At 39.8% G+C, this 12,580-nt stretch overlaps 1 protein-coding gene across 2 annotated transcripts in view; it reads left to right on the top strand.

Moving 5' to 3' along the window:
• The window catches only part of LOC107224320 (latrophilin Cirl), a 181,931-nt gene that overhangs the window by 60,131 nt on the left and 109,220 nt on the right, over positions 1 to 12,580 (top strand). Inside the window, exon 1 of one of the 2 annotated variants that reach the window (XM_046737036.1) lies at positions 11 to 369. The exons of the other annotated variant lie outside the window; for it this stretch is intronic. Within the exon in view, the coding sequence (XP_046592992.1) occupies positions 335 to 369 (35 nt within the window). The 5' untranslated portion in view covers positions 11 to 334. Of the gene's footprint in view, positions 1 to 10; positions 370 to 12,580 lie in introns of those variants that run through there. 2 annotated transcript variants of the gene reach the window in all.

Below are 12,580 nucleotides of genomic sequence, written 5' to 3'. Positions count from 1 at the left end.
CGTACCTACCTTCGTTTGATGTGACTCGCGAAATGTGTGACTCGGTACGAAGACGGTAATAATATTGTAATGATGATAATTGGGTAATTTAATTCGTAAAATCGAGGAGTGTTAACAACGCAGTAAAATCGGGTTCGTATTATTTTGACGAGCAATCTCTTTTTTTACGTCGAATGGAAATGTTTTACTCTGGTCGTGTAAAATAAAATCATATTCCTTAGAGTCAAAGAATCGTCGCGTATACAATTGGGCGCAGAATATTTTCCTCGGGATCAATGTGTTTGCTTGTGTACGTGTGTGTGGAATTCTGGCTTTCGGCAAAGTTCAGCTGGCGATGAAAATAAATCGATCAGACATCACGGCGTCAAGGTAAGAGACGATTTTGTATTCGTTATTTTAATACGGAGAAAATAGTGACAATATTTATCCATTATCATTGAGGCTAAAGTTTTATCGGTTTTCCGAATTATTCGATGATGAAAAAAAACCGATAAACTCGTTCTCGGTATAATTATACGAATAGCAATTTTCTATTATTATAAGAAAAATATTCGATGCAGGTAAAGAAAATCGGAATCGACTGTTGTAACATTAATACATGTTTGTTTTTATTTTTGTTCTCATGAGTTTGCATATTAGGGTGACCCGCTTTTTGAAATTTATCGTAATTTTGCAACGATGCTCCACAAATTGGTTCTAAATAAATGGCTAAATTGAGATTTCTTGCGCGAGGGTTTAATTTTAATCTGATTTCCCTCTCGCGCAATCAAAGTACCTACACATCGAAAGAACCAACTTTGAATTTTTTGACAATTCAGCCAATGAATTGATTCCAACAATGTTTTGATTTTTCGCGGCTACGTAGCTTAAAACCTGGACGACATGTGAAAAGAATTCGTAAATTATTCATAACTGAAAACTGCCCCAATAGAATGGACTAGAATTTATACACAGCGTGCCTTCTTCAATGCAAAAGGTTGTCCAAAAATTTCATAGTGGGCGGTGCAGTGGTTCGGAAGATATAATAATAATAATAATAATAAACATAATAATAATAATCTTTATTCACGGGAAAACACTTTTACATAAAACATAGTAGTGTATATATATATATATACATGACACTATTAACCGTTCGATGAATTAATTAACAATTTAAGCTACAGCTTTAATAAGTAAATAATAGAAACATGCGAAAATTGGATAGAAGAAATCAGACAATATTGCTCCTGTTCGTATCTGAGTACATTGCAAATGAAGGCCTTGAAGGCCTCAGATATATCAACAAATATTCACACGGTGGCGAGAATTCGGTTCAAATTTCGCGGTCGCAGCAAGATATTCGCTCACCCTGCGCGTGGCGCTTCTGCGCACTCGAGTGCGATCTTCAACTGTTGCGCGTGTTGTTTGTAACCTGAGTTGGCGACTTTTTCTCGAGAAGTTTACTTCGGAATATGATTTATCACGATTCCGGACACGATACGTGAGTTTCCTACCGCCGGACAACATTTTCAAGCATATTCATTCAAGGTAAGAATTCAACGATGCGTTGCGTATCGTAATTGGATGAGAAGTTTCGCAGTTTCGTGTGAACCATTACTCGCAATGTTTTGAACTACTTTTCCGTATATTTGGTACAGAAAAAGACATGCTGTGTAAAATTTGAGCCAATTCGGTTAGGGCGCTATTTTGTTTCATAAGATATTCGAATATTTGTCATGAAAACTGTACTTTAACGGGTTACGAAAAATTGAACAAAATTATTTTTAAAATTTTCATACAAAGATGCGAAACTCTTGTACAGGAACTTTTTCCACCCAAGTTAACTTGAAAAAATGAGATATCGTCTAAAGCTAATTTTTCTACTATCTGTGGTAAAAAAAATGCTTGATAAAAAAAAATCTGAAAAAATACAGATTTCATGCTTTAAACACGAACTTCGAGTGAGTAATTTGACGCGTATAAGAATTTATTGGAAATTTGAAATAATTTTTACCCAACGACTGAATATTGCGTATATTTTATAAGGTACGATCACCACAGCAGAATTTCATTTCTTTATCGATATAGTAAAACACGAGCCGTCGTTAAGTGATATATGATTAACGCATCTAGTCCACGGTAAAAACCTCCTTTCACAATGTAAATAAGGTATTATTTCGATGAAATTTCGCGTGTATGAGTTCCGTCCAAGGGCCCTCGTCGATTACGTAAATTTTTAAAATGTAAAACAACTTAAAGCGAACAAAGAAATAGAAGTCTTCACCGGAAAGATACTTACGCAATAATTGGGGTTTCCGATGAAATTTTTTTTTATTTTTTCGAATGAATCAAAATTGCCATGAATACATATAACAGATTGAAAACTATAACATTGTGACGTCACCCATGTCAACATATATCTATACATGTTAAAATCAGTGAAATTCAATCACCTGTAACATGAAAAATTATCATTTTTAACGAAAAACAAAAAATACGTCCTCATTATTTTGGCTCGCGCTGCATTACGCACCCCCTAAAAATGGAAAAAAAAATTTCATCGGAAACCCCAATTCTTTCCCCTCGGTGTACCTCCGGGTACGTACGCGTCTATCCGCTCGTGCATCCTCGTCCTCCTTTATCCACGTACCTATAACTTTGCGGCGGGTCCTCAGACTCGACCGGCATACTAAGAACCCGAGACCCAACCTCCGGCCCTCCTTTGACTCTGGGGATTCATTACGGCAACTGGTGCACTTCGGGGCTGTTCCACCCCCGTGCTTATTACAGTTTTCGGTATTAATTTGCACCCCTTCTCGCCCGTCCGTTCCGCAAACTTTGGGCTCACCTTGACGTGAGCGTTGAACGCTGCACGCGAATATCACGAGTCAAGGTTGGAATCAACGCCAATTTACTATCCGCAAGCCGCTTTTCTTTTTCCTCTATCTTTTGGCGCTCATCAGGCTTAGGCGAGTATTCTCAAAGCTCGCATCTCATTAACGAGAATAATATTTGAACGAATTGAATTTGCGGATAATTAAATTTCTACGATAATATTTTTATTTCAGACTTCAATGAATCGCAAATAATCGATAACTTCTGGAAAGAGACGAAAATTGACGAATTTCAGTGAATTTTGGAATCGATTCTCGCGGACAGCGGGGGCAAAAAAATTGTCTAAAATCACGTCTTTCTTTAGGAGTTATTTTTTTTTTTTTGTTTTTTTTTAAGGAAATTAAAACACTTCGAGCAATTCGAGTTTCGAGAACATTTTGCAATTTTTTCATTGATAATAATAACAAAATGGCGGCATGGCGCATACAATTAACGAACAACGACGTTTCTAAACCTGTAGCGTAGATTCCTGGGTCAGTTTTTATCCGATCGACTTGAAACTTTGACACAATCTTTAAAACTTGTTTATTGATTCGAGCTCGTGGCTCTAGATTTTCGAATTCAAATCCCAAAATTTTTGTATAAAATTCTTTCGAACGATTATTATTTTTTTTTCTTTTTTCGTAATCAAATATATTTGCAAGTTATTTTCTTTCAACATTTGGGCTGCGAGCTCGAGCTCGAAAGGGCGTTCTTAACTATACATATGTGCAATTTTTTCAATTAATTTCAATAAAAAAAATCATAATGCCCTCAAACTCAAATTGCTCCAAGTATTTTCATTTTCTTGAAAAAAAAAAAAAAAAAAAAAATAGGCGTGATCTTTGACCGTCCAAGCTGAACCCCCCCCTCCTTCAAGCCGTCCACGAAGATCGAGCTTAGCCGTTTTCTATTAGCTGGGTAATAGCCGTTCGGCACACGCCCTCGTATTCTCGATTCTAATTTAGCCAGGGCTTTCGTTTGTACAGCACGGTTTAAACGAGATCGTATTTTACGGAGGTTTGAGGGTTGGCAGGCGGGGCGCAGTTCATCGGGGTTAAACAAAAGGGGGTAGGTATAATGATAATAGTAATAGTAATAACAATAATAACAAGAAGAAGAAGAAGGCGGAGAAAAAGGAGCCGGAGGGAACTCGAACGGGGTTTGTTCTGTCACCGTCTCTCGTAGAAATAAGGGAGGAAAAAATAGGAAGGGGCGGAGACGGGGTTAAAATTTGCTCCCTTAAAATCTCGCGTTACTTTACAACCCCGGGTCGTAGCGGCAGCCGGTTTAGAAGGCAAGGGCCGAAGGAGTATTTACAAGACCGGCAACCTAATCAACCAGCGAATTGATGGGTTTAATTAAGGCTTGCTGCAGGCGCACCCCGTGCTTCCTATCTCTGCAAATATACTTTTCGTGCCTACACCTTGAGTTGTATGGATTTCAACCCTCTGCGGAATCCGTAATTCAGGCAACGCGGAGTCTCTGCTGCGTTGATGTATATATAGGTATAATATATTAGGGGGTGCAAAAAAAGAAGATGGAAAAAAAAATGTCTTTTTTCAAACGCGCAACTAAATTTCTGCAGAGCATCTCAAATAAAATATCACAGCCATATGTGAACTCTTAATATTGACAGTTAGAGCTGACTGTTTTATTTTTTTATATTTTCCATTCAAACAACACGTTGAAAGAATTGGAAAATATTTTGAATTTTCTTTACACGTAAACGGCTTGACTTATGAAATATCCTAATGAAGATTCTTGTAGGAAATTTCACGCTTTTTAAAAAGGGACTGACTTAAAATTTTCCCAACTCTAACCGATTGAGAGATATTTGCCTGTAAACGTTGAGTCATCCTGAATATCTCTTAATCGGTTAAAAAAAATCTGTTTCAGTGCTTTTTTACAGAGCGTGAAGTTTCCGAAAAGAATCTGTACTCAGATAGTTTATAAGTCAAGCCGTTTGCGAAAAAAGAATAATTTTAAAATTTTCAGATTTTTTTTTCAATTTTTATATAAATGGAAAATGAGAAAAATGAAATAGGCAAATGTAAGTATCAATATTCATAGCTCATATTTGGCTGAGATATTCGCCGTCAAAATTTATATGCGCGTTTGAAAAAAAAAATTTCTCTCAATACACCCTAATATATATTTAAAAACGATTAGATTTCGGCTTTGATCGATTCACGAAAACGGTACCGATGAAATCCTGAGTACGGTTCAACCGATTCAAATTAAATCTGGTACCACAAGATTTTTTGCCAAAATCTTTGAATCCAGATTCAATTTTGCAAAATTGAAATTTTATTGAAAAAGTAAACAACTGAAATCATTTGCACTTCGATGAAAATTGATAATCCAAGATTCGGCTTCGAAAGTTCAAACCAAGACAACGACATCGTCGACATTATTATTGTTGTTGTTATTTAAGTTCGAAACTCGTTTGAAAGCGGGAAGTTGAAACCGGCTTCCTTGTTTTCACCTTCATCTTATTCCTGAATTTTTTTTCCCCAATTCCCGCCTGCATTACAAGCCCAGAAATGACTTTCGTCCATCAAACCCGCCTCTATTAATATTCCCTTTTTTATTTTTTACCCACTTTTACAAACGAATATGAACGAATCTATCGAGGCACGATATAAAAAGGAAAAAACGAGTGAAAAAAACTTGGATCTCGGCGGAACCGAACCGAGCTGAGCTGAGCTGAGCACGCGAGTGGGATATATTAGCGGAACTCATATCCTGAGTCCTGGATCCTGGCTGGAGTCGGGTCGCCGTGGTCGCCGGATATGAACCACCGCCACGCTCTGCCGTTATACCGTGTCCATCGAACCGAATAGCCGCCCCTCTGAACCCACCTCCGGTTCGCCTCTTTCTCCTCCTCCCCCACCCCCGAACTCCATGATATAACGAACATGTCCTTTTCACCTCCGCGCAGGCAGGTATATTAATACCAAAGTGTCTTAAGGTAGCTGTGCAGTAATTTGGAATATTTTTTATTCACGCGAGTTTTGATCATACAATTTTTTGAATCGTTTTAAACAATCCTGCAAAGTTTGAAAATGATTTACCGTATAGTTACTGATTTTTTTCATTTCAAAGTTGAGCTATTTTATGTTGCCTGGATAGGGACTGGGATAAAAACCGATAGTCTCGAGTCGGTTGTTTTGGAATAAAATTTTTAGGACGGGAGAAAAATATTGAATAAGGCAAAATGGATATTTAGTAACGATGTATAAAATTTTTGCGAATTTCGTCCGTCATTTGATAACCAAAAACATAATCTAAGGGAAAAAAACAATCCTCTTGTAATTTCGGTTAGGTTGTGCGTCGGGCAACGTCGCAACTATGCGCACATTACGCGCGGTGTTCGAATTATTTATTTTCCGCCGTTTAGACACGATATTGCTGAAACACTGTATTTTTATTATTTTTTCGCGAATCTCCCCTTAAATCCTAACTGACCCGACATTTCGATTCGCAAAAATAAAGGTTACGTCGAGGTGAACACCGAAGGTTCGAGCAGACCGAGACGCAAGAAAATCACGCGGCGTTGCCAAATTTATCTTCCGATCATCTGAAAAATACACTGCTCACTTCCTATCGGTCGAATAGCGTTGGTATCGCTATCCAACTATTCTTTCAATTGATTTTCAAGAGTTTTCCACCCCCTAAGAATTGCGACGTTTTATTTTAATGTCCTTTTTTTTTCATTTCTCTTATTACTATTATTATTTGTTGTTGTTGATGGTCTTGTTGTTGCTGCTGCTGCTGACGTTATTCAGTCTCACTTTTGAAGTTCGCGGGGTAAATTTAGAAGGCTACGTATAATAACTCGATCAAAATTCTGGGATACCCTTCAACTGTCGTGTTTCAAGGCGAATTAATTGTCTTTAGTGAAGTGAAATTTTGAAAAATTTATATATAACAACAATATGCTGGAAAATGGATGATTTTACTAAACAAAGATACTCAACTCACTGAATTTTTAATATTTTGAGTTGAGAATCGACTGAGTGACTCTCAAAATACGGATATTTGAGAAAAAAAAAATACGGTGATACCGCGTGATGAAAAAAAGGATTTGTTTGAACGAGTGAAGTTGAAATTTTGGTAGAAGAATGAATTAATGATTTTCACAATAGTTCATCACTCGTCTTGGATTGAATCAGATTATTTTACATGCTTTTCATACAGAATTTACGGTGAACCAGTTTGATTATAAATTTATAATTCACTGCCGAATATTCTATACACGCACATATTTGTATTTACGCGTTTTTTCATTTTTTTTCGCTTTACGTTTTGTTCCCAAATTAAAAGAAAATTAAGTGAAATTTGATGAGATATTCTTTTTCACTCGCAAATGAAATTCTCGTTTTTCTTTTTTATCTTTGTTCGGACAACACATTAAACGTGTATCTCACATACGCGTAATAGGTATTCGCAAGGGGAGATTTAGGGTTAATATATTCACTGAAGAAAGGGTCGTGTATGACCACGAGTTAAAAACCTTCGAGATTACACACGTGGTTATATGCCTGCGTAGTTTTCTTTCTTTCTTTTTTTTTTTTTTATTCCACATTATGTGCAAACGATGAAAAAGCCCGAAACGCAATCAGAGATGTTTTGCCTCCCCGTTTGCGCGAATAACGGAAAAAAGCAAAAATAAAACTCAACTTTACGTTACCCGTCAAAGAAACGAAATCAACGACGAATGATGAGGGGGGAGAAAAAAAATAATTAAAGAAAAAAATCAAAATAAAAAAAAAAATCAAAGCGAGATGAAATGATATTCTCAAACGCGGTTATTATACCCGCGTGGTTTGGATAAATTCAAACAATACACGGCGGACAATCTGTTCGGATAAAATAACGTTGCCCAACTTTTTACCATTCAACGTGATCAAACTGACGTATTATACGCGTGTATCGTATGGAAACGAATAAATATACTCGGACGTTTAGAAAAAAAAAAAAAAAAACTTTGAAAACGCGCCATTTGTAACCCATTCACACCGTTCGCGATGTACGTACCTTGATAATATTATCAGTTCTCTGTCAACTTGTTCGCCAACTCAATCGCGGTAAATGGCATGGGAGTAAAAAAACAAAAAAACAAACGAACGTGAAAAAAAAAAATAAAAAAAAAAAAAAAAAAATCAACACACCGTACGATAAACCAGCGGGAATTTACCTCCTTCAAAGCGATACATAACCGGATTAAACGACGACACGGATAAAAATACAACGCGTTATAGTTAGTCGGTGGTACCTATTACACGTACGCATTGTATATGTTTGAGAATGATATATATATATATATATATATTTTTTTTTCACAAGTGAAAAACGCCGCGAGGCACATTCCGTTCCGAAACGTTTTACGGACGTGATTTTACCCTTTTTTTTTTCTCCTTTCCTCTTTACTCTGTAAACAAATTTACTCGGAGCTGTTACACGCGTAACGATAGAAACTCGCAGGTTTAATTTGGGAAAAAATTATCTCGCCACCGGGTATATATCGGCCAGATGTTTCCGTCCGTGACCCCGTGTATTATCTATCCGTTCGTGTTCGTTGATTGGTAAGAGAGAAATAAGGGGGGGGGGGGGGGGGGGGCGGAAAGGAGATGGTGGAGGGGGAGAGAAACGCTAATAAAAGGGCGGTAATAAAATCGTAGCGTGACTCGAGAGTCGGACTTTCGTAAAGAACAATTCGTTTTCTGCAGGGGATACGCGCTGCAGACTTGGCCCAATTCCGAAATTTTATTGCCTCGAGAGGAAACCGTTGGACACGCACTTAAAATCCGACTCGAATTCCCGTACTTCCAGTTTTCAACCCCCCCTCCATTTACCCCTAATTTTTCAGTCTCAAGGCTTTCGATCGTGGCGTGGCAGATTTTTTTTTTTCTCTCTCGAACGAGCCGTTTTTGCCCATCTTTGTTGGATTATTATTCTTCGCCTCGTGAACATTGTTTTCGATCCTAATTCGACGAGCCTTTTTTTGCTGGCAGCGACGAGGAAGGGAGAGAAAAAAATCAAAATACAAAAACGTCAAAAAGTACGAGCTTTTTTCTTGGAACAACATGTGGGCCAATCCCCTCGGGCAATGTAAAGCCAAACCACGTTTCTCCTGCGAGGGATGACGGAACGATCGGGATCCTGGGCGTCTGGCTAATCCCGTGGGAGTTTCGGGCTTGCTCGGAGGGCTCGCAAAATTTGCATACTTATGACTGTTTATAATGTATAATTGACGGAGTGCCGTCGGTCTAATGCTGCTGCTGCTGCTGCTGCTGCTACTGCTGCATGTGCTTCGCGAACTCGCGGTTGTTGGGCCTCAGAGCTTTCAAATAATCAGATTATCGGCTTTGCATATCTGCCTCTTGCTCCCGCGCTACCGATTAACTCCACCCTCATTTTACCCTCCCTCTCTCTCTCTCTCTCTCTCTCTATCTCTGTCTATCTGTTAATCTATCTATCTATCTATCTATCTCTCTTGAGGAGAGACGTCACTGTCGGAATTATAAGAGTTTACGCCCGGACATTTATCCCGACTAAACTAACTCGCTGATGGTTAAGCTCCTGCCGTTCGAAGATCCGCAAGCTTTGCGGTTTGTCACAAATAATTGCAAATCTTATGCATTTTTTGTAAACAAATGTTTAGAAAAAATTTTTACATCGCTCCTTCGATGTAGATAAATTTTCGTTCGATAGATCGAAAGTCGAAACAAAGTTGAAGTGTATTTTGGATTCGAATGTCGAAAGCTCCTGAAACAGAGAATTTTTTTTCATTACTCCACAATCCACACGTTATTAATTCAATCACTGAAAGTGGTCGCATTTGGGCAATTTTACTGATTTATTTATTTTTCATTTTTTTTTTTTTTCGTTCGTTTGACATTCAGCGGGCAGAGTTTTAGCCTTAGTTATATTTCCGTCTGATCAAACTGTAGCGACGAATAATTCCAGCGAACGAATAACGCATCGTGCACAAAGCATCGGGCATCGAGCATCAAAAATCCCATGCGTTGGGTATCGATGTGTGTGGACACAGTTTATGGATACGTACGCTCTGCAGAAGCTAGTAGCGATATCGAGCGATAAACCTGCGGAAGGACACCTGCAGCATGTTTTTAGAATTTTGTTACACACGCCAGAGGTTTGAAATCCGACAACTCGTTCAGAGTATCGGCGTTTGTACGAGACGATTCTGGGATGAGAGGGTGCAACTTGCCTAAAAATCTCTCTCTCTCTGATACAGATACAAACGGCCGAAATAAATGGTGATACGTAAAACGAGAGAATGTTCAGAAGCCCGGAACAATCGTTTGTCCATTTTCAGGTATAAATAACGCGTCGTTAAGCTCGTGATGAAATGAGAATAAAAATTTTCACTCCTCTCCACCCGATACTGAACAGGGGTGGAAACACGTCACTCCGCATTAGGTATCATTTCATTCGGCGAACCGAAAACTCAGAGATACGAAACGAACGGACGACCGTCGCCACAACAGGCTGAATTTCAAATCCCCGATTATCATCGTCCGCATGTTTTCAGGCAACCCCTAGATTTCGAAATTTCAAAAACTTCCAAACTGTTGCACGTACGTGAAAAAAAATACTTTTTACTTGGCTCTCACAAAAAAATTCGCGGGCTGAACTGGAAAGCCTTTCGATCGATCGACTGATTAAGGACTTCTAAGCGCAATGACGAGGGTCGAGAATGGCGGCGTGCCGGTCTCAAAGTGAAGTGAACTTATGCGTATGCATGATCTCCTGTTTTGGGTACACGAAACAGCGGCTCAACGGCAAGGTCGAAAGCGTTGTGCAACTGCTGAAATTTCCATGAACAAACAATATTGCTGAGGACAGGAGCAATCGCCTCCTTCGGGTCCTTCGAGAACACGTCTGGTAATTAGACGCCCGTCAAATCCGGTCGACCGGGTCGCAGGACATCGCAGAGAATGCTCTGAAACCCCTCGATCATCCCCTACGTCCCCTTTGATCTTGGAAACTCGCAGTCCGCTTGGATCATCCGAAATCTTCTATCTCACCGTTCGCCATTCCGCCAGTTTCTCGCATCGTGCGATTTACTTCTCGATGCGTAACGTTTCACTCGTTAATAGAGATACAAGGAGATTTCTGAAGAAAGATTTCTATTACCGACAGTTACCGACAGTTACCGACATTTCGCCGAGACTCGAACCCATTTTTTGCCTTACCGACGTTTTTTCATCAGCCCATTGGAAGATGATACTTCAAACGTTACAGTATCCACTTGTCTTTAGGACCGATGACGCGTTGTTCTAGCGACCTAACTCGACTCAAAAGGAAGCGCGTAACCCTTTCCGGAGTTCAGTCAACGCTATCAGACACGATGTTCGGATGCGCTAAACTGAGGGTAAAATCGTTGAGGGAATTAAGCCCTTCGCTCATGTAACCTGATCGAGATACGTGTACCTATAAAGCATCGGGCAAGTCGTTGGCTGTAATCCGAGTTCCGGGGTTGGAGAGTTGAACCTGCAGGACTCTCGAGCGTGCATGAACCGCCCGAAAGGCGACGGAAGGACCGAGGGCGGTTTAATGTCGACGGAATGAGCGAGGAGGGATTCTCACCCCTGTTCCTCGGTCTCTTCCCTGCTGCCGGGTGAATAACAAAGTGGCTATCTTTCCCCGTAACAAAAGCACAAATGACACGAGGGACGAGCCGCGTCGCGCTGATTTTAATGTTTAATGGTCTCGTGCCTCAGATAACGGATTAGCTACTCGTCCGACCGACGAAAGACGGGCATGAAGTGAACTCGCTTTGTGAATATGACGGTGACGTTCGTCGCGGTGAGGGGAAATTGAAGAAACTGTTTCCGGCGAGTTTTAACGACTTTTACCGGTACACGGTTCAATTTTCGAACAACATACACCGGAAGGTAAACGTGAACTGCACTTCAACACGATCAGCAATCTGCAATTTCACGATGGACCGTAAATATCGATTTCCATAGCAGTAGCTTCCGTCACTTTTGCCACTGAGTATATAAATACTCAGAACCTTCTTCGTTAATTCATCTCGCAGTATCGTTTTCTCGGTATTAGCTGCTTTGTACACCCGCTTTGAAAATGCGACAAAGGCGACTTCAGCGGATCGAAGGAGCTTCCGGTTATCCGTATAACCTCGATGCCTGCAGGGTTCATGAGAGGAAAATGGTTTACGGTATGGCAAATGTGATATCGATCATCGAGAGAGTGTAGGTCCCGTCCTCTGCTCAGGGCGGAGCGACGCTGCGGTTTGCGGGTAAATTTTCATAAACTATCGGTGGCAAATGTGTTTAGATTGTATATACAACGCGAACACACCCTGAGGCGGAACTACGCCGCGGTCGCGTATCTACTACCACCAACCGATACCGAAGCTGTAATCGGTGTGTATGCGCAACGCTCATGTTACCGGATGCTCCTTCCCTGCCCTGTCCTGTACCTGTCATATCCTAAAAGACATGCTTCTGGGCATAGCTCAACCCTTTCCGTCACGCGATTCAATATTTTATTTTTTTTTTGTCGACACGGAATTGCAATTATTCGTTGCCTTTTGTATTTTTCGACGCTGGAATGCAAATCCGATGTCACAAAATTTAATAAAACTACAAACGACCCCTGAAATTGGGTGAAAACGGGGTGAATTGTAAACATTGTTTTAGACAAGTGTTCTCGAATGACGTTTGTA

This window comes from Neodiprion lecontei, chromosome 4 (assembly GCF_021901455.1).
Source record: "Neodiprion lecontei isolate iyNeoLeco1 chromosome 4, iyNeoLeco1.1, whole genome shotgun sequence".
In the NCBI taxonomy this organism is placed as follows: Eukaryota; Metazoa; Arthropoda; class Insecta; order Hymenoptera; family Diprionidae; genus Neodiprion; species Neodiprion lecontei.
This window is presented reverse-complemented; position numbering and strand designations above follow the sequence as displayed.